A 25,395-nucleotide genomic window follows, 5' to 3' on the forward strand; every position below is an offset into this window, starting at 1 on the left:
ATAACATTTAAGTTAGGTTCACAAGCAACTGTGAAAAAATGATTTGAAGGCACAATTTTTCTTGTGAAATAGTGGCAGCCAAATTTAAACGTACGCAATTCTGCCGGGACTAAGGTTGTGCATTTTAGAATATCAAATCTTTGAGAACCGAATCCAAAACTATTCCATTCTCATATATGGAACAGGAGAATTTTATCCTGCATGTGATGTAACGAACAGCAGGCTGTTGCAGGCTTGAGACTCAAGTGGCACCCTGCTGTTGATTGCTGCTCTATACTTGACACGCCGCTGTTCGAAATGTAACATTAGGCTGCTATTCGAACAACAGAGATTGAGGTTGAGATTACTCAAGTAACACAAGCACTCACTTACTGAAAAACCCCACATCAGCAGCTCAGTTTGTTACAAAAATAAACTGCTACTGATTACGTTGTGACGATTACGTCACGACTCACGAGTTGTTTTCGAGATGTTTGGAATTTAATTTGGGATCTTGTAATTCAGTTGTTTACCAGACTTGAGTTTTCCTTAATGACGTCTGATAATTTCCTCGCTTGAACTGGTGTGCCATATATATATCGATGCAATGTTTACAATCTCCCTTTTCGTGTGATCGATTTCACTGGTTACTACAGCGCTATGTAACATTCAGTAAGTTTTGCCCGAAGGTGGAAACCTTTGTGTCTTATAATAAATAAAATGGGAACTTTATCATTTAGTAATTTGTATAGACAGAATTCAAGCAACTAACAGCATAGTCATGCAATTTGAGAAATGAAAACTCATATCATCGAAGCGGAAGCAAAACAAGTTATCAACCATCAATCGTCCTCGCTCATATTCCAACAATTACCGCCAGCATACGCGGTCTTTATGGCAGATGAGTTTATTGTGTAATACTTCACACAAGTAGTGCACAAACGAATTCTTTTTGTCATAACGTCTCAAAAAGCAGCTTGCCAGTAACTGTTAAACAAGAAATAGCAGGGTGTTATTGAACAATAGCGCAAATGCGGGCCGAAATACAAAAATTGCTAGACAATAAAATTATCGCCGAGGCTAGATCCAGCGAATACAGCAGCCCAGCATTGTTAGTACCCAAAGGTAATGGTAAACACAGAACGAGAATATCGTTTGCTCTATAAAGTGTAGTTAGTTTGGTATATTTGTTACTATTGGTAATTAGTCTTACTACTTCATTGTGGATTATATTTAATGGTTTTAAAACACTATTTGATGCAGATCCCCAAGCCAATAAACCATATTTTAATGCACTGTAAACTAGACTATAGCCTAGTATCTATAACATCATCATAGGCGAAAGGTATTGTTATTACGTTGCTCTATGGCCTACGATGAAGTGAATCTGACTTCTGACTCCAATAGGCTGCTGTTACAATAGCATGTTACCTTCGCTCATATATTTAATCAGTCATCTCATAACCTTGTAAGCTCAAAACTTTACTGGCATCACAGACGAAACCGAAAACAGTAGAAGAAAATAGACATCGAAAATGAAAAGAGAAAACATTACGATTTATAAATTGCGGGAGCAGCCCAAGGGCGCCAACCAGCGAAAAACCTAGCAGCACCTAATGGCCGCCACAAACCCACAATCAAAACCGTTTTATTAATAAATTGTTCAATTTTGTGCACGACACCACAGATTCTTGACATTTTTTTGCAAAGCTCTTCAACATGAAAATTCCATTTAAATTGTTCATCTAGTATTAAGCCAAGATATTTAATTTTGGTAGCTCTTTCTATTTTCTTGCCATTTATGGCCAATTTTACTTTTTGCCAATTGCAGATTTTATGTGTTGTTATCATGAAAAAATTTTTACTATAACTTAAAGAAAGCTGTTTAATTTTTAACCAATTATTTACTTTATCAAGTTTGATTGTTATTTTTTTTTTAATTTCTGCAATATTTGAAAAAGAATTTTATAATACTGCATCATCAGCAAATAGCCCAGTTCCAAGTGAAATGCTGTTGGGTCGATCATTTAGCAGAAAAAACAGTGGCCCTAATATTGACCCTTGTGGCACACCTATTGAGATGTGCCTACAGCTGGTATACCAGCAAATGAAAATAGATGTTATGCCAGCCACTAGCTGGAAGCAATATACCAGCCACGTTTACTGCCACTGGCATGTTTTAGTTACCACTTCGTCTCTTACTAAAAGCATGTAGGCCAAGTAGTAAAACATGTTTTCGTTTCGAGAATTACTATTTTACCGTATGTGGGTCACGCAGCCCGTTATTAAAAATAGGCCGTTTAGGTAAGGAGAAAAGCCATGCAAAAAGCTATACGTTATACCTAGAACGACCGGATCGGTCAATTGTCCGGTAGATAAGGATAGCGGTGTTTGCAGGTGTTGCTAAGGTAATTTAGCTCATTTGTGATTTATAAGCAAGCTATTGTCCCAGTTGTGATGTTACAGCACTAAAGCTGCATCTATCTAGCTAGACGATGGCCTTTGGCAGCATTTTTCAATCTGTTGGATATAATTTGCTTCAATTCATTTGTGATAGCCAAAGATATCGGCATGGCGCATTGCAGCAGACACGACTCTCTTTTGCAATTAGGAGAGTGGTTGTGCACCGCAGAAAGACAACGACGAGCCCCTTCAAATCAACCTGTACAATTTGCGGCAGCCACCTGTAAATGCAAGCATGGTTGCTGCATTGCCTGAGAGAAAGAGAACCACTTGCGAACTGTGTCAGAAAAACAAAACTTGAACGCAGTGCAGCAACTGTGCAATATATGTGTGTGGATCAGGTCAATTGACCGGTGTGGTTGTTCTAGATGTATTTACGATTTTTGCGGAGGTTTTTGGGTACAACGCAATTATCTTTATAGAGCACGTAGTTCATACCTAACTCCAGGATTAGCCCTAATATATATGCTCATTTGCGGAAAATATTGTTTTAAAAAATGCCCTACCGGTCAATTGACCAGTATGGTAGTTCTAGGGTTAAGGTATTATTGGAAATTGATTTTGCTTTTAGGTTATAAGATAGGTTTAGGTTATTATGTTATAGGCTAATTAGCCTAGGGCGAATCTTTATTGACCAAAAAAACGTAAAAAATTGACTTTATTGATCGACCTCATTCAACAGAATACAAAAAAAGAATGGGAAAACAAGATAAATCAGAAAATTCTGTTCAGCACCTTCGATGGTGAAGTAGCTTACACGTACACCAGATGAAGCAAGATGATGCTTGCAAAAACTTGTGTAGAAAAACTAAATAAAACTATTAACCTTGTAGTGGTGCCATCCAATATCCTGCTTTTTTATTTTACTAAATATGATACTGATTATACTGGGTTAGTAGTCACTATACAGCCTCCTTCAACTTAAATTTTAGGTGCAGTTATGTTTTAAAGATAACTTATTGGTTATTCGATTGTTCCGAAAAGTAGGAATGGCAGACTGGTTTGCCGCTGATAGCCATGCACTCTTTTCAATTGTATCCATAACAAATGTTGGTCATGACAACCAGGATGCATTTCGTGCAATACCTACGTTAAAGGTCAGTTTGTTGTGCATTACGAATTCACGAAACACATTATGCCAACGCCATTGTCTAAAAAGGAGGCATTGTGCTCTTTCATGTAAACAAGACACATTCAGAACAGCAAAGATTGTTGGCGAAACTCACAGGGAATACACCCCGGCATGACATATACATATAGACCAATATTGTGGTGGTGGCAGTGTTGCAGTTTTGATCAGATGTAGAGCTATAAAAACATGGAAGACTTGGCCATCTTGAAGATGAGCTTACGGTAAAGGATGACATCATTCTGAAAAGTGACCGTCTCGTAATACCAAAAATACTAAGAAAATCCATTCTTGATATAATATATGAAGGACACCTTGGTAAGGAGAAATGCAAGAAGCGAACAAGATAAGCAGTGTTTTGGCCAAGGATCAACAAGGACATAGTCAACAAGGTCTCCGGCTGCTCAACCTGCATAGTATACAGAAACCAGCACCAGAAGGAGCCCTCGTAATCACAGGAACTAACAATGCTATCATTTGAAAAGGTAGGAATCTACTTCATTCAATGAGGTAACACTACTTACCCGGTTGTCGGTAATTACTATTCAATTTACCCTGAAGTATGTGCATTGTTGTCAACTTGTTCATAACAAGTCATAATGAAGTTGAAGCAAATCTACTCCCGCCACAGAATACTACAAGTCGTCTTCAGCGATAATGGTCTCCTGTTCAACTCCCACAAATTCAAGGTGTTTGCAGAAACCTGGCTTTTCTATCACAAAACATCAAGCCCTCACTATCCTAAGTCAAATCTTCTGGCCAAGAAAACTGTACCCACAGTAAAAGACCTACTGAGAAAATGCTTTGCCATGGGTCAAGACTTCAATCTAGCCTAGCTGGTGTATAGGAGTACATCATTAAAATGCAGATATTCTCCAGCACAACTGTTGATGGACCGTCGTATTAGAAACAATTTATCCCTCTGTAGCATGTTGTACAATCCTGCACCAGGTGCTGAAAGGCCAGTTATTGCAGAAAAGCTGGAACAAAAACACTATTACAACAAAGGAGTGGAAAGTCTTGGTAAGCTGCCCGTAAATGATGTGCTATACATGTATGACCACATGTATAAACATTGGGGATAAAAAGGAAAAATAACGCGCAAGGTTGGGTTAACACTAGAAAGACTTAAATTTTGATTTACGGAGGGTGTCATTTTGACACCCATGTACTTTAAGAGTCCAACAGTCTGTTTTGTTTACGTTTTTATTTAACATAACAACATAAACAAGTCAAATATCACTAAAGAAGTGACATAAAACGCCAAAATGTGCGAGTATACTTCATTTGCAGCCTTTGCTGATAGAGAGTTTCCACATAGAGAGTTTTCACATTTGTGGCATTTGCCAACAGAGTGGTTCTTTTTGCAGTTGTCTCTGACTTGACAGTTTCGTGTTGGTGGTTGTTGATCTTCACTAGCAGCTGCTTCTTCTGTAGAGTGAGACATAGAAGAACTTTTTACAGAGAGCGTCCCAAGTTTTTCCACAAAGTTTTGCAGAAATATCCATCTTGGAAGCTTTATATGATTGATTTCCTTATACACGACCCAGAGAAAGAAAAGAAAAAACCCAAAGAAAAACTATAAGTCTGTCTGCCAAACTACCTCGTCTGCAGATGTAATGAACTAAAACTGCACTATACACTACAACTTCCATCTATACCTCGTTTGCAGCTGAATGCACACTACATGAGAAATTCACTGCAATTGCAGATTTAGCGCAAGGAAGATGTACAGTAAGCCTATGCTTAATGTACGTTACAAAAGTTGATTTTATCAAAACTTGAGTTTATTACAGCGATGTTACTTCCAAATCCATTTCATCAGATCCAGTTTTAATAGGTACTGGTACCACAAATGCAAAGGGTACGTCTATTAAGAATATGTGACAAATCTCGTTTTACCCATTGGTGTGTGAGATGATCACATCCAAGGTCCTTTCAGTAATGTCTGTTAAAGTGAATTTGTTGAATTAACTGAGACCTCAAATATTGCAGCATTTTTGTCTGGATTTTGACAGGCTTGTGCTTAGAATTGTTAATTCTGTTTATTACTTTTTCATGAATAATTTTTCTTTTGACGTTCTTGACTGTGCTCAACTCAAAATTATTTAAGATAGGTTTTATGAATCCAGGTTTCTTTTATTAATATTCATTGAGTCTGAATCTAACCATATCTGTTGATTTACAATGGCTCAAATCTTTACAGTTAAATACATCAATATACTCAGCTTTTATGCATGTAACTCAAATATGAAACCAAGATTTTTCATTCGTAAATATAATCATGAATTATATTTTTGAGCGATTGATGTCATATTTAACAAAAAAATTTCTAAATTATTCCAGCACAAGAATTTAATATTTAAAGTTTTATGCAAGTGAGTGCCAAATGCTTAAATGTTCAACTGCTTTCATTTTATCTGCCAACGGAAGTTTCTGCGATGGAAACGTGTTTATCAACTGGTTTTAATAGCTTTTATATATTTATCTTGCACAACGTTACATTTTATTTACACATCACCAGGAAGTGGTAAGACATTTACAGATAAAACACTTTGAATTTTCATATAACAATTTTCAGGGATTTTTGCTGTACAAACTCTTGTGGTCTAGTACAGGGTGGTCCAAACCCTGGCACGTTGGCCACATTCAATACACCGTATTTTCCTGTTTGTATAACTACTTTTTATTTAAATGTATTAAATAAACCCATAGCCCGAGATAAGTCGCACATCATTGAAGTGCAAGTCAAAATGTGATTATTGTAGAGTGATAATGTTTTTTTACAGCTAATGTCACAGTATTGTGTGACAAAATACACATGCGATAATCTTTGCTCTTTGTTGCAGATGCAGTTGCAAATGAGTAGAAAATATTAAAATATATGTTATTAGTCCTATTTGGCCCTTCGTGCTGGTAGTCTTGGACTACCCTGGTCTAGTATATGCGCTAGTTAAATGCATCATTTAAGTTTTTAGTGCACTCCAATGCTATAAATGTATTTTACATTTTATAAGCTTTAACAAGTCCATATTATTGAAGTTTTAGTGCTGTGTACCTTTCGTTTTCTGAAATTCAAAAAGAAAATTGTTGTCTCGTAATGGTAGTAGTATCGAATATTTTTGAATTGCAGCAAATATGTACTTCTACTACATTCGAAGTTTTGTATATGCAGAACAAAACTACTACCATGAACGTCACGGTTAGTTTTACTTCATTAAATTTTATTTGAAGTCTACTATATCATTGGTATATCAAATCAGGGATCACGTCAATTAACCGTGAACAAATTAACCGGCGACAATTGGTCTTGATCAACTGACCGGCAACAAATTGGCCGGCGACACAAATCAATCGCTATGTATTTTAACCGTACAATTGTATGAAATAAGTAGTGTATTGAAATAAAAATAAATTTTGTTAAAAAAAGGAAATAATTACAAACAAATATTTACTTTACATATAATATACTACCATCAACTTAAACACAATAATTCAGCACTTGCACGGTCAATTTACCTCCCAGTCAATTTTGATTCCGGTCAGTTGGTTCTAGGTCAATTTACGTCACGGTCAGTTGTCCTCAAAAGAAATCAAATCATCATAAGAATCATCAAAAGAAAACGTCATGATTTAACCTGCTGTATAGGGCGTCAAATGTATTAGAAAAATCATTTTTCGTTTCATTTCAGCCAAAGCTACTACAATAAGCAGTTTCAATATATTCAAATCTGTTTATTAGCCCCTTTATTGATAAAGCATTGAGGTCAACCTTTTTTGGCTTAAAAAAGTTTGGTGCAATTACACATACACACTGTCTAAAAAATATCCGGTCTTATCTTGATAAAAAATATCTTGTGTATAGTTGTTAGTTCTTTTGCTTGTAACATAAACAACAGAATTTCTCGAACAATGATAGCCTATCATGTTTTGCTGAAAGCTTAGTAATAAACGAACTGAAACAATGTAAAATATTCAAACAAGCCACTGGGGATGAGGCATTGAGTCCAACCAAGTTAATAACGCAGCTCACTCAGCACCGTTTTTTAAAACTTTGTTTTGAAACCTCGAAAGTACTGTAGACCTATAAGCCTACTTCTGAAGCGGTAAATCCAAACCTAAAAAAGTAGGAGTGGGTTATACGTCAGATTTATTTCTATTGTGCAAAATTGTTACAAACTACAGTACTTTGAACGAATAAATGCAAGTTTGGTAATTTTCCTAAGAATTTTATCAACGTTCGGCATAATCAAATTGCCTTTCTGTAGACATCAACTTTGTTTATAAACTATAACTCAACACGTCTTTTTCTATACTTCTTGTTTCCTAACAACATTATGACACTAAGTAAATGCTTGCTTTATGAGATACTTACAAATATGAGATACTTTTACTTACTCTTCTGAACAAAGGTTTGGGAGTTACGAGTTGTACATAGAATAAATAATAAGAATGCTTTCTAGTGTTTTGGTATTCATGTCTCTTGTATTCATTCTACGAACATGCCTTATGTTTGCATACAAGGTCTCATAGTTTTATAACAAATGCTTTGTTTCTACTATTCTTTTTCCCGCAGAATGGGTTTGTTTGTCTGTGAAACAATTGCTTATTTCCATACTAGTAGGCTACATCTTTTTTCCCTCTTTGCGCCTGGGCTAGAGGCACAGTTAGTGATACTATTGAAAAGATAATGACAGTACTCGTATACTGATAACAAAACTTGAGGCCAAGCCAAAAACCTTTATGTTGCCCGAAATCAGTCACGCCTTAGCTATGCGTCCAATGCATAATAATTAATCAACAGAAGGCTTCTACGTCACCACAACCGAACTTTTCTATTCTTATTTATCCACTTCTAACAATAAGCACGGCTTCAGAGTGTTTAAGCGAATTATGTTGAAATGGTAAACAAGGAAAAAGTAATGCTTTGGTTCATACACTACATAAGTCATCCTTAGTCATTAGCAAGGCTAGGGACGTATACCAACGTTGTTATGTTTTAAGCCTTTTCGGCTTTGTCACTTTTTCCTGTTCATTGGCTCGTGTTAGTAACAACTGGCTTGATTTTTCGTCCCCATTGTGCTTTTTACGAGAAAATAAAATGATTGATGTCATGGAAATGTACATCATACTTGATATCATATGTGAATCAATTATATATATGTGTAAAATTTTCATTATTAAGGTTGTTTTATGGTCACTTGAGGGACCAAAATAGCCTTCTAATTTTCTCAGACTATCACTTCAAATTTGTGGTGGTATCATTATAATCTTTATTCTTGGATTAAGGAAAGATTAAACTCGGCAACGAGTTTTCTTCTGTTATCGAGCTACACATTTTTAATTTGTTTTTTTTTTATTGTATTGCTTGGATTTAGAACTGTTTATTAGGACCCCTGAGGCGTTGGTATTTAAAAATTTTTAAAAAAATTAAAAGAGAAATTATTTACTATTACGTTGTATTGTTGGTATTTTCAAGTATATAATCAATTAATTAGTTACTTGATACTGATATAGGGTTGCTAAATAATAATCAGAGTTTTGAAAACCGTTTTTTACCGGGCCCAAATATAAAACAACCATTAAACCAGTTTTATACCCAATATATATATAAAAGTAGGCGACTCATCATCCTTTAGATGGCACATTTCACACTAAAATAACACTAAAATGGGTTCAATTTCAATCACGTGAAGCTGTTATTAAAAAACTGTCGGTGTAGCTTAGGAACATTCCAAAGGACGAGTTAAAAATGTTTGTTTTTAAAGTAGATATGGTGAAAAGTTTGTGCACTTGCAAAGAAAGATTTTTAGAAAGATTAATAAAAATTTAAATATGTTGTATTTTTGATGCATAAATGTCAGATACTTATTGGACAGATCTCAGAAAGATTTTCAATGTAGTGATGTTAAGGTTAATCATTTGCCTTTATTCTTTTCTTAGTTTTTGAAAAAAAAAGAGTTTGGCTGGAATTGATCTTTAAAATACAAAATCTTGTTTGATTTGATACATCCCTGATTGTATAATGTAGTGTGACACAAAGTGATAAATATACATTATTTATACACTGTTTAAATTTGAATTAAGGCTGTTAGCTCTGTAATTTAATTTATTTTTTTGATATACACTGCAGACAATTCGCAAGAAACAATAGTGTCGTATATTCCTGCCTTTTTTGAAGTTGTAACAAATAAAACCTGCCCAGAAAAGTTTCCAGAGATGGGTATTACAATAGTTTATGACATTATTAAGTTTATGTATTATTGAAAACAAACCGATTTTAGTTCATAGTGTAATGCCAGAAACTTTCAGCTCTGCTCTTTGGTAGATGGAAAAGTAAATATAAACATGACAGAAATTAGCATGGAAGATGTAAACAAAAACTTCTCTCACATAATTCGACATGGTGGGGAATGGTCGCCACATGATTGCATACCAAAGTGGAAAGTAAGAATCAAATTAGAGTTGCAAATTTTGAATTTTTTATTTAGAAGTTGTTAATTAATTATTAGATCCATTAAATTGAATTAGAACAATGTTTTTCTGTAATTTTATTTTGGCCTTGTGAATACCATCACAGTACATGAAATAAAAATGTAGGTACCAGTAGAATAGTAGGTAGAAGAAATTACTGTAATGTATTACTTTATACATACTCTGTTAGGGATGTGCTGAACTCAAAATTCTTTGGGTTTGTATGAATCCAAATCTTGTTTTAGTATTCAATAAACACGAATCTATCAATATGCAATTGCAGGGGCTCAAATCTTTATCTCAGTTGAATACCCCGATATGCTATACTTTTACTGTTTGTCTTTGTAAATGGTAACGTCACTTTAATAACTTAATTGTTTTACCCATAATCCGTACTTTAAGTAATTTAAAGTATCTTGCAATGATTTGAATATCCCAAGCACGCCTTTTGTTTAAATTTTCCTTTTACCTTAACTCACAACGTTGCCAGCTTTGTTTGTTACAATCAATATATGAAGATCAACAATATCCCCGAGAAAAACTCTGTTTATCTGCCAGTAATTTGGATATTGATACTAAACATTTTTCTGAAGTAATCGTTCTTTGCATTTGATAATGCATATATACCTGGTTGAATAAGAATTTTGCATAATTTGTTGCATCACGCCCAAGTTAAAATTAAATAACAGTAACATGATAACATAATTGTGTGTAGCTACAAAATTGTCTCAAGTAGAGAAACAACACGCTCAATGCTCTTCTAATTGTTTTTAGCCCGTTCCTAAAAAGCATAACCAGTTGTTAAATAATACACAACAGTAAGTAAGACATCATTTTGATATCACATCAAAATAATGTGGTAGATTAATCTCGTTATTTTGTTTAGTTTCATTCAATACTCGTGTGCACTTTTTATTGTTGAACACTTAACGACCAGTCACTACCAAATCAGTATCTTATCAAATAATAAGTTAATGTAATTTTTCATGTTATAGTTATACCTGAAGAAGAAAGTTCAAGCTCACTTGGCTGTTGCATGGTTTGTAAAATGGTTTTTTATGCATTGTTAATATTTCATTAAATTTTACTGTTAACTTTAGGTGGGCGCTGAGCTTTTGTTTTGTTCAAATCACAAATGAGGTATAGAGACTGATGTTTCACGTGCGACTGTTTTGACCGAAAGTAATTGTACAAATGGAAAAAAAATAAAGCAAAGACTCGTTTTTGCTTTCATGATAGTGTTCATAACTGCAACTATAAAAGCGTGTAAACAAAACAAAAAAGGCTACTCTGATTCAATAAAAGCAAGGAAGAGATAGATCAACCACACTATTTTTGCTTAGTTTGACATAAAAGTTCTCCTCATGGAACAGTAAGATGATAATCATTTATAAATCCTAATTGTACACGAACACTGCACCTTATTAGCAAGAATACAAATACTTCTAATTTGCTGATTTTATTCAGGTTCGTGTTTGTTGCGGCACATCCCTACTCTGCATCAAATCAATAGGTGCATCCTTTATTTAGATATTTCATGGCAATGTAACAGGCATTTTCTTGAAACAAATTATATACAGTTTTTTTGTTATTGTTGTATACAAGGTTGCAATCTTAGTTCCTTTTCGCAATCGACATGAACATTTGCCTATATTACTCCGTCATCTTCTTCCTATGCTGATGAAGCAACATCTTCAATTCAGTATTTTTGTAATTAATCAGGTAACAGCAAAGTGAAGTTGTACGTTTAAAATTTTTGAATTTAGTTTTAACTTGTTGTAATAGAGTTGATGAAGTTACTTCGCATTTTGTTCTCTATCTATTTTCGAAACCCACTTCCTCCTCTCAGTAGAGTCATGGGGACAGCAGCTCTGCAAGCTTCTGACACAGTTTGCAATCTTTTGCCAGTTGGGCTATAGATAATTTTAGTTGTGACCAGGCCAGATTAGTGATGTAACTGCACCACTTGGTTCTTGGTGCACCCATTGGTCTTTTACCGATTGGTGTGGCAAGCATGTCTTCATTTGCAAATGTTTCCTGAGGCATTCTGGTGACATTACGGATTTTGGTGCTATGCATTTGATCTGGTAGTGTTATATCTATAGACGCCAAACTTGGTAAATTCCAGGTTGGTTCTTTACGGAAATTGGGACTCGCCTAATTTTAGAAACAACAGCACAACTTAGTTTTTGTACAGTAAGATACATACGGTTTTATTGCAAATTTAGAAATATTGTGAAAACATTGGTAAAAGATAATGGAAAGCAATCAATGTCTATGACGCTGAGCTGACTGTAAGATTTTTAGAGTCATGTTTGCAGAATAAAGTAAATGTGTGTGTTTTTTGTGGTTTACAAAGTAAAAGGCAATGGTTGATTAATTTTCAAATTGTAATTGTTACCATTGTGTAACAGTAATGATTACAGTTTCATTGTTACTGTTATTGTCATGCGTTAGATGCAGGCAACCCATTGCATAATGTTTAACAACACTGCTTGAAAGATGACGAGATTGGCGCACGAAAAAACAAAAACGAAACCTGGGGCTTAATTGTGCAACAGCGGTTGTGATTTGAAGACATGGGCTGTGTTCAAATTTGGGATGGGCTCAAAACTTAAACTGGCTAGGCTCAAAACTTAAACTGGCTAGACTCAAGTTTCAAATGGGCTTGGCTCAAATGTAGAACGGGCTAGGCTCAAGCTGATTAACCTTCTCTAATTGTGAGTTCTGCACTAAAACTAACTAGACAAGTTTTTTGTTGAGTACAATACTCGTTGTTAATGCCTTTCGCATTCTGTTGCGAGTGATTGTAAACAAAAGCAAAGTCTCTGGTGCAAACAGTGCAATAGTAAGTTGATAAACTTTTCCTGCTACGGTAATTGCTTTGCAATTGATGTCACACCTCTATTGCAATATCCAACAGACCTTGAGATAAAAGCTGCAGACGACCCCAAGACCTTACTTTACTTGTCTTTGATTTAGGTATGTGGGAGCGCGTAGATATGCATGCAGAGTCTAAACAATTAAAGGTTAAGCTTTTGAGCTAATCTTATTATCATTCCTGCAAGCAAATAGATAGTATCAATCGCGTTCTTGTGACAAAAGAGCATCTTGTCTTTGATGCTTTGTCACATTGTGATCGTTTATGTGTAACTGCAAGTGTGCTAAAAGTATTCATCTGTTACAATACCACATTATGTCAAACTTTTGTCAGTTGTTTTGACGCAAAGACAGCAGAAAAAAGACGAGACGCAAAGACAATAGATCATGATCAAAGTTATCATTAATTAAATTAAAATCCCAGGGGGGGAAATGCCGACCTATCCTATCAAGCCCACGTAAAGTGCTATTGGTAACGTCATGAACTTTTGGATTTTTGTGCCATGCTTTTGATCTAGTAGCTTTACATCTTTAACCCTTTTTTTTAATTTCATTTCTGAAGCCAGCACTCATGAGTGCTCTTATTCTGTCATTGTCCTAGATTCATGACCATAGATGAGAATTGGAAGGAAAACTTTGAAATTGAGAGTTTTGTGGTCTGCGAAAGCTCTCACCTAAATATTACAACTGAATAATAAAGGTCACGCATAACTGCATTTGCTTTACCAATTTGGGCGTCTAATTCAGTGTTCTGTCTTCCATCACTCGTGAACTGCACTCCCAGGTACTTAAACTTCTCCACTTGCTTCAGTGTTTCTCTGAACATTTGTAGTGGGCACTGATCAGGGATTTTTGAGAGACAGTGTACATCAGTTTTCTTCATCTACATATCTGCATGCTACATATCGTTTGTGTGTCAGTTGGTGTTTCTGCGGCAGGATTAAATGAATCTTTAAAGTAATTTCTCCATCTGCCAAGAATCTCTTCCTGTTTGGTTAGGAGGGCAACGTGTATGTTTTTAATGGACTTTGTAGCAGATAGTTTGCCGAAATATTTCATTAGCCGCATTGTAGTCTAATCCCTACTTTTGTACAAATTTCTTCCAGGTCTATTCTTTGGATTGTTTCACTACCTGTACTGCAGCTTTTTGTGGTTCAGTGTGCTGAGCTTGCACAGCAGACGGAGACCTGTCATGGAGCCAGGCTGTGTAGGTCGTCTGTCGTTACTCAACTAGCTTCTTTAACGCGTTGATTCCGCCTTGGGGTTCTTTTCTCACTATTTCTCACCACACCAAGACATTTCGGCCCGCTAGGATGGTAGCTTTAAACAGCGTCCATTCCACCTCCATGTTCTCTGTACACTCTGAAAGTTCCTTGAACTTGGTTGATATGTTGCCAACACAAGTGTGTCGTACATCCTTGTTTGCTAAGGTTTCTCACTTGATTCTATTGGATCAGTTGACCCTGTATGATCTTGAAGATGCCAGAGGTTTCATTAGATGAAGATTGCAGACAACCACTTGGTGATCGGTAGATAGCTTAGTTCCCCTTTTAAATCTATATCTACCCCAGAAGAAAAGGAATCAGCCGAAATGATACAAAATTTTCTCAAAAACATTTATTGTGCTCTATCCCAGTACCAGGTATATTTGTGCACATAGTCTCCATGTTGGAAAAAGGCGTTTATATTGCTAAGACCGTTATTACAACATGGCTGTAAGAGACACCTCCCATACTCATTAAAATCTGCATCACCAAGCTTTCCAATCGCACCCTTCCATGTCTGGTCATCAGTTTCAACATGGTCATTAAAGTGTCAGTGTCAGTCAGTGTACAGAAGTGTGGAGTCATTGAGTGCCACCCTTTGCTGGGCAACCTCCACCTCATCAACATACTCAAGATATTGCAACATTGAATTTTGTACCTACTTCTGTATACAAAATAGGCTTTATCCCTTTAGCTTTTGACATGCATACTCGACCTCCTAAAGGAATCCATTTATCCACACAATCGGTCAGCCAGGGACTTATAAGGATCATCACACCTGACTAGGCATAAATTGTTGGATTGATGCCAAAGTGTAGAAGAGTTTCTATCCATCAACCAGCTGAACAGTTACGGAGCAACAGCCCTTTATTGAATAAATCACTACAATATCTAAGCGACGCTGTATGACTTTTTCGACTAGTTCCTGCTGCTTTCCTGTCAGACAAAGGAAATTCCAGTTTCAAACTTGTATCCCGTGACAGATTTGTGAGCGAATGCGCATTGGATGTTTAAAATTACAAAACTCTGCGATGTCCCCAATCACCTCTCCAAACATGTAGCGAACGCATTGTTGGATTGCCATTTCCCTGTGGTCTGTGGGGATAAATGTCACTTACTTTTGGAATAAGACCCTCTGTCTAAAACTCAAACTCACTCCTTGTTAACCACACGCATGATGTGACATGTCCAATATTGTTGTGCTTTTTCATGTTTTTTTGTTTTGGATTACTTTTAGTCTGACCACTTACTTTTGACTTGATCTGGTATGAGTATCCTTTCGGAAACAAGGTTTCCTCCAGCATAGCTCCATACTTCATCGACACACTCAAGCTCCTCTGCCATGACAAAGTAGTAGATTATTAAGGAATTTGTATATTGTTAATTTCAAGATTGAAATTAAGTCTATAAACCAAAAAATATTACAGTAATTTGCTGTGCATTGGTCGCTTGTATCTAAACCGGTTAATATATTCACACATGAGGTGACTGACAATTGCTTGATGGTCATATATCTGTTCAATGTTCCCTTCTTAAATTTAGATTTATTTACTGTCTCTTATTTCTATTGCATTTGTTATCTCTAGTTACTTTTCTTGGTACAAATTTAGACTGTTGTCTTACCAGTGAAAAAGATTAAAGAATGGGGCCCTGACAAATACTTGGTCTCCTGAAGAAAACCAGCAAACTTTTGCAAAATGTTCTTTTAAATTTAGAGCAAGTGAGATACCTGGCTGGACAATGGCGTTGCTCTGTCTATATTTGCTGCAAAATCGGCATTTTACTTCAGATGTGGCAACAATATAACGTAATACTGTTGCCACCGGCAAGATTTGATTGCTCCTCTGAAATTTGTTAAATCAATCTGCCGCATGCCCAGTCAGCTAATCTGTTCGAGCACCTACTCAAGCTTGGTAAAAAGTGGTCCACAAGTCTACTATATTGGTCTCCAGTAACTGACTGCATGTCAGTAATGAACATATCGCAAATTGCCACTTTCAAGTAAACAGCTGAATTCACCACCTTTTAGTTGAGTACTTGCTAACGCTCTTGATTTGGAAAATACTCTTTTAACCAATTTGTCCTTGTTGCTTACTAGTTAACAGATCATACCCTGCAAAAACTTTGTTGGTTTGGTTACAAAAGTCTAGGTTTGGTAGTTTCCATATTCATTGATAAGTGGAGTGTAGTTGGTAATAAGTAATTGATCAAAATGCTGCTTTCTCAATGCAAGAAAGATTTAGCTCTTTGAGAAAGTAGTCTTTGTCTTTGGTCTCAGCACCTTGTTCGTGTTTAAGTAAATGAATTGAAATAAACAGGTGAAAACAATCTACATTTCAGGTTTTAGTTTAAACTTGAACTAAAACATTGGATGAAAACAAATACTTACAGTAATTTAATATGGCTTTCATCTAAACTAGTTAACACATACAAATTAGGTGGCCATAATGGCTTATTGGCCACTTAACAATTCAGTAGTTCTAGTCCTCTTCAGTAGTTTTACAATGATTAACAAAATGGTACAATGAAAATAATAAGATGTATTTTTAATTTTCTCTTGAAGGCTGGAAATCAGCTCTTTAACAGAGCAATGCTTTTAAATGTTGGTTTTGTGGAGGCCATGAAGCGTACAAAGTTTGACTGCTTCATATTTCATGATGTAGACCATCTGCCTGAAAACAACCGAAATTATTATGGATGTACAGGAATGCCACGCCGCTTACGTGAAAAATTAGACATTTATGGATACAGGTAACTCCTAAACTTTCAATAGTTAGGTGGAAGCAGAAGCTATCTGAATCCAAGACATATTATGATTTTTGAACGGAATATATAATATAGAAAATATTTTTTATTAGAAAATGTTGCTTTCGGTCAACAAAGAATTTTGAGCCACTGTTAGAATAAGAGTTATTATAGTAATGCCAAAGCAATAAATACTGTTATATTACCCTTTGAAAAATAAGCGAAAAGTTAATTCAAAAGTACAGAATCGCTTATGCCCAGCAGAAATGGGCACTTGCGATTGTTTTGAACACTTGATCACTGGATTTGTCAGATCTTGGATTTAGGAGCAATACTGGGAGTGTGCTTCTTGTGTTGTCTGCTTCTAACTCTTTCCATTGCCATAAAAACACTTTGAACACATCTTGCAATGGATAAAGAAAAAATAAATTAATTTTTTTTGACTGATTTGAGTTTGATTTCATGCAAACCGTGATAGTGGTGTGCACTTTTTTTGTTGAGAAGCAGAAGTGGCTTTACAAAGTTGGATTTGATGGGAAGATTAAAAATTTTTGCATTTTTGTTTTCTCTTGCAATGTTTATGCATTGTTGCAATAGCCAACTCTTGCCGACTGTCACTTCACCATAAATCATAAATTATTTAAATGAAATGTTTATGACCTAAATCTCAATTTTTATTATAGGATGATTTCACTTGCGTTGTAACTTGTAAGCTACTTTTTAATGAATATTTATAGTAGTTAATTGTTTAAATATTATAAACATATGTTGTCAGCTCAAAGCAATATTAGAATCAATTCTTATTATTAGTAAGGATTTTTATAGGGCCATTTTTCAATTTACTTCAAATTATATAAAACATATGTTGTATGGAACAGAAAAAGGACACAAATTTTTGAAGGGTACTATTCAACTAGGGATGTGCTACGAACATGAACCCTTATAATATTTGGCGAAAATAGCCATAATTAGCACTAGTAACAACGTAAGTGCTATTTATGAAAGATTTCTATGTTACTGCTCCATCAGAGAAAGTTTTCATGTCAAACTAAGCAAAAGTTGCAATCATCAATTCATTGTTGTCTTGCTTTTATTAACATTTCTTGGAGAACTATGAACTCTACTTAGTTACGGACCTGCTTTAAACACAAAATAAAACGTAAAATATAATGCCAGAATCGTGTTAATCTCAATGGTATAACGGAAGCAGATAAAGATAGCATTTCCAAAGTTAATTGTAATTTGTTAGCAAGAACTTTCTCAAGCTTAAGCTTGCTTTAATAAGTGTTAATATAAGATGACTTGAAGAAGAAAAGTTTTAACTTATTGTTTGAAAAGATACTGAGCAGTAATTAGTTGTACTGGGTTTTAACAATGATCAAAAATGAACAAGTTTTATTTATTTTATTAAGTTGAATTTCATACACTTCATTCTTATACCAGAAAAGCACTGGGCCCGGTGCCTTTTGTTTGACCAAGGCACAGGACTATTTTTAACAAAATAAAAGTACAAAACTAAGCGACTACAATTCTATGCTGTGATATTCAAATGTTGCCTTAGTTACTGTTGTTTTTCATTTTTGCAATTAATGTCTTGTAGGGAACAACATTAATATGTTGTACATTTATGCAAAGCAGTTTCCTACTTGCTCCTTATTAGTAACAAAAAATCAATAAAAAGTGTTTGTGAAAATTAAAATTTTAACCGCAGAACCCCCATTAAACTGACAACCTTTATGTATGCTTTATTATTTTGGACTATCGCCAATGAGTTACTGTAAAGTATAAGTTCATTACATGATAAAATTTGAATAATGGTAATGGTTTATACCTAATGTTAAACAATGCAGTTTTGAAAAGAAAATTGCAACATTTTCAACAAATTCACAAATTACATCTAGATCTATATCGCACATTGGCTGTTTTCATATGTTCTGCACAACAGATACAGGACAGAGGACATGTAAAAATCTGTAATAAATTTAATATTTTAGTAAAAGAAATTACTAAAGTTGGATATATTGAGTGTTAGACTGTAAACATGAGAATTACTCAATCGGATCCTCCTGTATAATTCAGTGAATAATTTAATAAAGTAGTAGTTTCATTGTTGATGGTGGCTGACCGTTCGGCGTAATTAAGGTTAGATGGGATATTACATATCTTTTTGTTGATTTCTACATGTGCTCGCTTCCGAACACATTGTATATATAAATCTAGATTTTGGTTGTATCCTTCAGGAGGAGTAAAAGTACTGGATAGTACCTTTGGATAGGACAGATTTTTCAGTGGAACTGGAGTTCTAAGTGGTTAAATTAATAACTTTTTTCATGTCGGTGGTATTGGAGTTGACAGTCTTCATCTTCTTGGGCGTATCGTCTTTCAAAGCAGTCAGAGATTTGAGTTTGTTTTTCTTTTTTATCATAAGCATGGTAAATTGCTTCTCATAAAGTTTTGTAACAGTAGCAGACACAGTCTCCGAAAAGCTTGAATTTATCAAGTTCAGTTGGCTTGTTAGTTCCTTAATTTTTTTAACTGTTACCTTTTGCTTGTAGTACAAGGTGCTGAGCAGATGACTTCTTAGTTTAATGAAAAGCTTCCGACAAAGGTTATGACTTATGAGATACTTTAGTGTGATGCGTAGATTGTAAAGTACTCTTGATTTTATGTGCTTTAGCAATAACATCGTGTATTGAGTTAAGAAGTAAATGTCAGATCGTATTTGGGCCAGCTTCTTTAAAGATTCCATAATTTGCCACTTTAGTCGGTTCTCTGTGGTGCCAGACATGCTGTCTACAAAGTTGATGGCGGCTAAACCATATTAATTCAAGTTTATAGCTAAATAGAAAACAAGATATAAACTGGCATACTGAAGGTTAACTTTGCTGTTAATTTTTCTACACGAGATTTCGCAAACATAAGCTTGCTTCTTCAGGTGTATTACGAAATGGCAAAAATTATTTCAAAATTGCTAGGTAAAAGGGACATAATACAATGAGACAACAAACACAATTGTGACATAATATCTTCATGCATTCAAGCAATCACGAAGTACTTATTGACGTAACAAAATAATATGAAATAAAACCAGTTGGAAAATAAAAGGAAAATGGGAATAAATCTGTATTAAAATCAAAAAAATGAACGTTTATTCATAATATTCATAGTATATTTGCTATATTATTATTTTTTTATTATTTTATATTAATTATATTATTTATCTTGTATTTGTTATTATTATCATAGTATATTTATTCATAGTAGTATCATAAAATCAATTTTTCTTTTTGTACTGGACACAATTTTAAGGGTTTCAAGTATCTGAGATGTTTTTGTATGACTATCAGTCATTTCATGTCAATTCAGCTAGAATTTTTCAAAGTTGACAATTATCTTCTCAGATTTCGATGAAACTAAGTAGACTGAAGATGTAAGTTTTTTCTTGGAAAATGAGCCTAATTTTATTAAAATCGTTTATGTGGTTTCTGAAATACAGCCGTTTAACAAAAGTAACAAAACATACTTTTTGTGTTCACTGAAGCGGAACTACTCTGATTTCATAGTGGATTTTCTTAGAAATAAATTTTTGTTTTCTATTTGCTTTTGAACTACAAAATTGATATGAATGATATCAATGGAATTTTTTTTATCTATCATATTTTGTAAAACAAGTTGGCATTGCATCATTATGCATCAGCCATTGAAAATATACATCAATTTAAATTTTTTTTGTTTTAGCAATTTAGCAACTCCAGAATAGCTTTCTTGTATTACTTGTTTAAGTTTTCAAGAAACAAAATTTCCAACTACCTTGAAATTTTGTTGGAATTGCTTGGTTATTGTTCTATTAAACTGAATTTCTTATTTATTTTAAGCGTATAATTATAATTATATACAATATGTAAAATATGTGTGCAGTCAATCTTAAATTTTAGTGTTTTTACCCATTTTACTGTGGAATCGCCTTATAATGGATTTTATTTTGCAGTATATGACGACCGTGTTCTTTTACATTCCATGAAAATAAATTTATAGACTGATTTGTATTTACTTGTTCTATTCACCTTTAAAGCTTTTGTTTTGTATTTTTTATCTATAAATGTTCGATTTTAAATCATGTTATATATTTTTTACAAAATTTCTTGTCTTTAGGATATCTGTAGCTGTGAAAGGTGTTAGAAGCGGTAAATTACCCTAGTTTTTAGCATGTTTTTAGTGTGTTGCAATAAAACCAACTTTCTTTTGATTCTAGTCAGATTTTGAGGCTTCAAATTCAAAAAACGTCTTGAAAAAAGATTTTTTGAATGTGCAAACGTCATCGTAAAACTTGTAATGTCCACCCTTTATAAAACTACAGACTGTAGCATAGTTAGTTACATAATTTTACTACAATAATATGATTATATTAAATTAATATAAAATTCCCTCTCCATAGACACCAAAGTTGTTTCCTCATCTAAATCGGTTTTTAGGATAAAGCAATGGCAGTTCACTCAAATTTTCCAGTGTACGAACAACAAAAGATTTTTCGATGATACGTGTTTATTCAAAAAAATTTTTTTTTAATTTTTCGATTACCAAGGTTTCAAACCTCAAAATTTAACAAAAATCAAAAGATTGAAGCTAGTTGTTTTTTGCAACACCTTAATGTGTGTGGTGTTGATCAACTAATGTCTAATTTTTATTTAATTATATCTTGCATGTTTTCCAGCGCAACTAAATTGTAAACTTATAAAATCTGTTCGACACTGTGGTATAACCTATTTTTCGAAGGCATCTATCATTTCTGTTTGTGCTCTTACATCTTAGTTACTTAATTAAAAGGCAGCCATGATTAGAAGGCACATGAAATTATCATACTAAAGCATTCTTTCAAATTGTAAAAACATTGTCTTATGAACAAAGGACATTCAGAGAAGTGAGCGTAACTACTGTACATGCATAACTACTAATTAACAGGATCAGCAGCACTGTAATTGTAGCGCAACTGGTTCTGGTCAAGTAAATTTGTTGGGGCAAGTACAAAACATACGCCACACAAAATGCTTTCAAAAACACATTTAAAGCTACATCTTCTTTCAAGTAAATATAGCACGTTAGACGTTGGACTCTCAAATTTCATATCGGCAAGGCTGTTCAAGGATTAGGCAGTTAAATAGTAAACTCCAAGCCTCAATAAAACAAGCAAAAAGTTAGACTGTGCTTTGCTTCACTGTAGACCAGCACTAAAGTTTGTGTTGCATGCTGAACTACTATTGATATTAACACACTAACTTACATTTTAATTGTAAATATATGCCTGTATCAATTTTCGATGTTCATGCATGCTTGAAATAGATTCATATTGTTGTGCTTGATTTGAATTACTTACATTTAGTTATTGATCTGTTTATTTATTTGATAATTTGGTTAAGTTATTAGAACATAATTTCAGACATAATAACTCACCAACTGGTGATGTATGTACATGTACAACATCAAAAAATCAACTAAAGTCAAGGTTTTATTAAAATAATACATGTTTTGTTATCATATTGCATGGGATTGATATATATTTCAATTCACATTTGTGCATACTAATCTCGTCTGTCTTTCTGTTAATGTATTTTATGCAGCAAGATATTGTTATATATAGATTAGAGTATCCTACCTTTTTTGGAGGTGTAAGTGGAGTGACAGCTCAACAATTTAAAAATGTCAATGGTTTTTCAAATCAATTTTGGGGTTGGGGTGGTGAGGACGATGACTTTTACTTAAGGTAAGAAGTAAAATTTCGTAGCAGAATTTGCTTTGAAAGACTGAATAATTTTTTTTGCTTCAATCTGATTGGCTTCAATTCCTATGCAGAATAAAACACTTTGGCTACAAAGTTTCGAGCCCTCCACATAACTATGGGAAATACAGGTCCATTGTTTCTCATCACCATCAAGAAAGACAAGATTTAGGAAGGTAAAACTTTGTAAAAGTTGCAACTTTCTTTGTTTGCATCATTATTCCTATTATTACTCTGTGTACAGAAGTTGAATTTAGTGTTGGTATATAAAACCAAAAGTAATGAAATTCAAGCTTTGATCTTACAGCAAATAATTTGATTGCTGACAAATGCCATTTGTTAGATATATTACTTCCAAATCTTTTTAAATTGTTTTTGGCTTAAACCGGGAGTTCTTAAACTTTTTGAGACTCGCCTCTGTTTGATGATGCAAAAAATATCGTGCTCCACCAAGATCAAATAAACATAAACAGAACAACAATTTATTTGCATTGTAACTTTCATCAATGAGAAGGATGTAACTGTTTTTTGGAAACGAAATGTTTGACAATTGACAACAATGGACTGTCCTAGTTGGTTTTGAAAGCACGTTTAGTAATTAATAACTCATAGAGAATTTGTCACTTCATGTGCCCCCCGTTACGAACCGCACGGTTTAAGAACCACTGGCTTAAACAAAAGAAAATCAACTGAAATATATTCTAAGGGAAATTAGTTGAACATAAAGTAAACTGGTTTGAGTGACAAATCTACATCCAAACACCATGGAAAAAACTTCTATTTTATTAAGAAATAATAACCAGTTTTTTAAGACAATATTTAAAACTAGACAACTATTACGAAACAACATACCAATGGACTCGTTACCGAGGCCACCAATTTCAAATATGTGGGCTTTGTTGGGAACGCATTAGGCTTTCACCAGGCATCCTGAAGTAAGCTTAAGCAAAACGTCATAGAACCTGTAGAGATGTGGCGTTGAGAGATTCGGCTTGGTAGACGAGCGGTCACATCGTTGGGGAAAATAAAGTCATTGTGAAGGGCATTATAACGACGCTTGCGCCGACTCAGTGCATCTGGTAAAGAGTTCTGAGTTAGGACAATACTAAAAAATCCAAATAGAAATAAAAAATGTATATCAAACGGAGCTTGCTCAACAGTTAGTTCGGTAACTGGAGCCCGATCGATGAGAAATTATCGCCCAGTTTAAGTTGTGAAAAGACTTTCCACCGTCCGAAGATAAATATTATGATATTGATACCTTACCAAATAATTTGACTTTACATTAAACATTTTTTTGAAAATATTTAGGACATAAAGCCTTTTTTGTTTTCAGGTTCGCATTGTTGAAACATTCAGTTGAAAGGAACTTTGTTGACGGTTTAAACTCTTTATCCTATAAAAAACCGAAGATCGAAAGACATTCATTATTTACAAATATATCTGTTGAATTACGTCCTGTTAAAAGTTTTTATTTTCCAATTAGTGAACAAAGCTAATACGAGCACAACACAAAATAAAATCAAATTTACATCCGCTCTGTCTGTTCTAGCTTTTGCACAGATGGAGTGTTAAATGTTGTGGTTTTTGGGCCTACTTTCTTTGATGTAACCAGTTTATGATACAGCGTTTGCGAAATTGCCATCATTCTACCCGTCACCATTTTCTTTTTTTCAAAGAAAATTTAAATGTAGGAATCGTAGCATAAACAATTTCAAACCTTTGTCATTGTTTATGCTACAGTCCGCTTCATTGCTGTTGACCAGTAGTATATAATAACGTTATAGATAGCCATATGAAAGCGCAATAATAGTAGCTAAGGGCCTGTGACGCTTATTTCTCAAAACAAACATGCGAAAAACTTTCTCTCAATTTGACTTGTGTAGATGGAGTAGAACAGAATTCTAAAGACCTCTATTTTAACAGAAATTGAAAGGGTAGCAGAGACTCCGTTTTGGCTCCTCAGAACCTGTAGTTTGGCATTTTAAAGCCAGTGAGTACCACGCTTAGATAAAGTTTGGAAAAGAGTTTAATTTAACTCGTTCCGTGTTTGCTGCATATTATGCTACTAAATTACCTATAAATTTAAAGTGCCCAAGGAGTTTTGTGGACAATACGTGATGTTAGTCTAATCAGTTTCATTGAAACAATGATATTTGTGTCTGCTTGGTTGCGAATTTAGTAGCTATAGTTCTTTCATAAGCTTATAAAATGATCGGCTTAGTTTAGGTTACGTTGACCTTGACAACTTTCGTGGCTTATTATATTAAAATGTATGGTTTCGTGTACAAGTGCGCATTGATACAACCTGGACCACGACAATGGCGTCACTGTGATAGTGGTGTATTTGTGATTGCGTGATTTGAAATGTGTTTGTTTTGCTATAAACAGCATTTGGGGGAGTTTACCGTGTCAGAAAACATGATCTCCATAAAAATAATAATAATTTCTCACAAAATTAGAGTAGACTTACTACGAGTGGTGTCAATTTAGGGGTCAATGGACGCTAAAGAGGCGATTGCTTAAAAGAAGTAGAGCAACACTTGTTTATACTGTAGAATAGATCGTACATGTAAGATAGAATTCGAGCTCAATTTTGCTCTACCAAGATCTGTATCGCATTCATTAAAATCGGAGGGTGCGCTTCATTGTAGCTCTTGCAGTCACATATGGTGAACTACGCAGTA

General features: G+C 34.3%; 1 protein-coding gene across 4 annotated transcripts; it reads left to right on the forward strand.

The window, feature by feature from the left end:
- Nucleotides 1–4,458: 4,458 nt before the first annotated feature.
- On the forward strand, nt 4,459–24,244 carry LOC143453476 (beta-1,4-galactosyltransferase 5-like). 4 transcript variants are annotated; one of them, XM_076954820.1, is made up of 9 exons: nt 4,461–4,594; nt 6,705–6,773; nt 9,705–9,794; nt 9,900–10,018; nt 11,651–11,767; nt 16,754–16,941; nt 22,571–22,693; nt 22,783–22,884; nt 24,045–24,244. In XM_076954820.1, the coding sequence occupies exons 1-9, from the start codon at nt 4,462–4,464 to the stop codon at nt 24,205–24,207; spliced, it is 1,104 nt and encodes a 367-aa protein (XP_076810935.1). In that variant the 5' UTR covers nt 4,461; the 3' UTR covers nt 24,208–24,244. The 4 variants fall into 4 exon arrangements, with proteins under 4 accessions (XP_076810936.1, XP_076810935.1, XP_076810934.1 ...); XM_076954819.1 differs by lacking the exon at nt 4,461–4,594 and adding an exon at nt 4,619–6,101; XM_076954821.1 differs by lacking the exon at nt 6,705–6,773 and having other exon boundaries at nt 4,459–4,594.
- The last annotated feature ends 1,151 nt before the right edge of the window (nt 24,245–25,395 follow it).

Source organism: Clavelina lepadiformis, chromosome 4 (assembly GCF_947623445.1).
Source record: "Clavelina lepadiformis chromosome 4, kaClaLepa1.1, whole genome shotgun sequence".
In the NCBI taxonomy this organism is placed as follows: domain Eukaryota; kingdom Metazoa; phylum Chordata; class Ascidiacea; order Aplousobranchia; family Clavelinidae; genus Clavelina; species Clavelina lepadiformis.

Bases quoted from the DNA above. Each gene is read 5' to 3' on its own strand.
- LOC143453476 (XM_076954820.1), top strand. From the start codon at position 4,462: ATGGACCGTCGTATTAGAAACAATTTATCCCTCTGTAGCATGTTGTAC. The intron at 6,774-9,704 runs GTTAGTTTTACT...TATACACTGCAG, and splicing joins CTACTACCATGAACGTCACG to ACAATTCGCAAGAAACAATA. The intron at 10,019-11,650 runs GTAAGAATCAAA...GTTGTATACAAG, and splicing joins ATTGCATACCAAAGTGGAAA to GTTGCAATCTTAGTTCCTTT.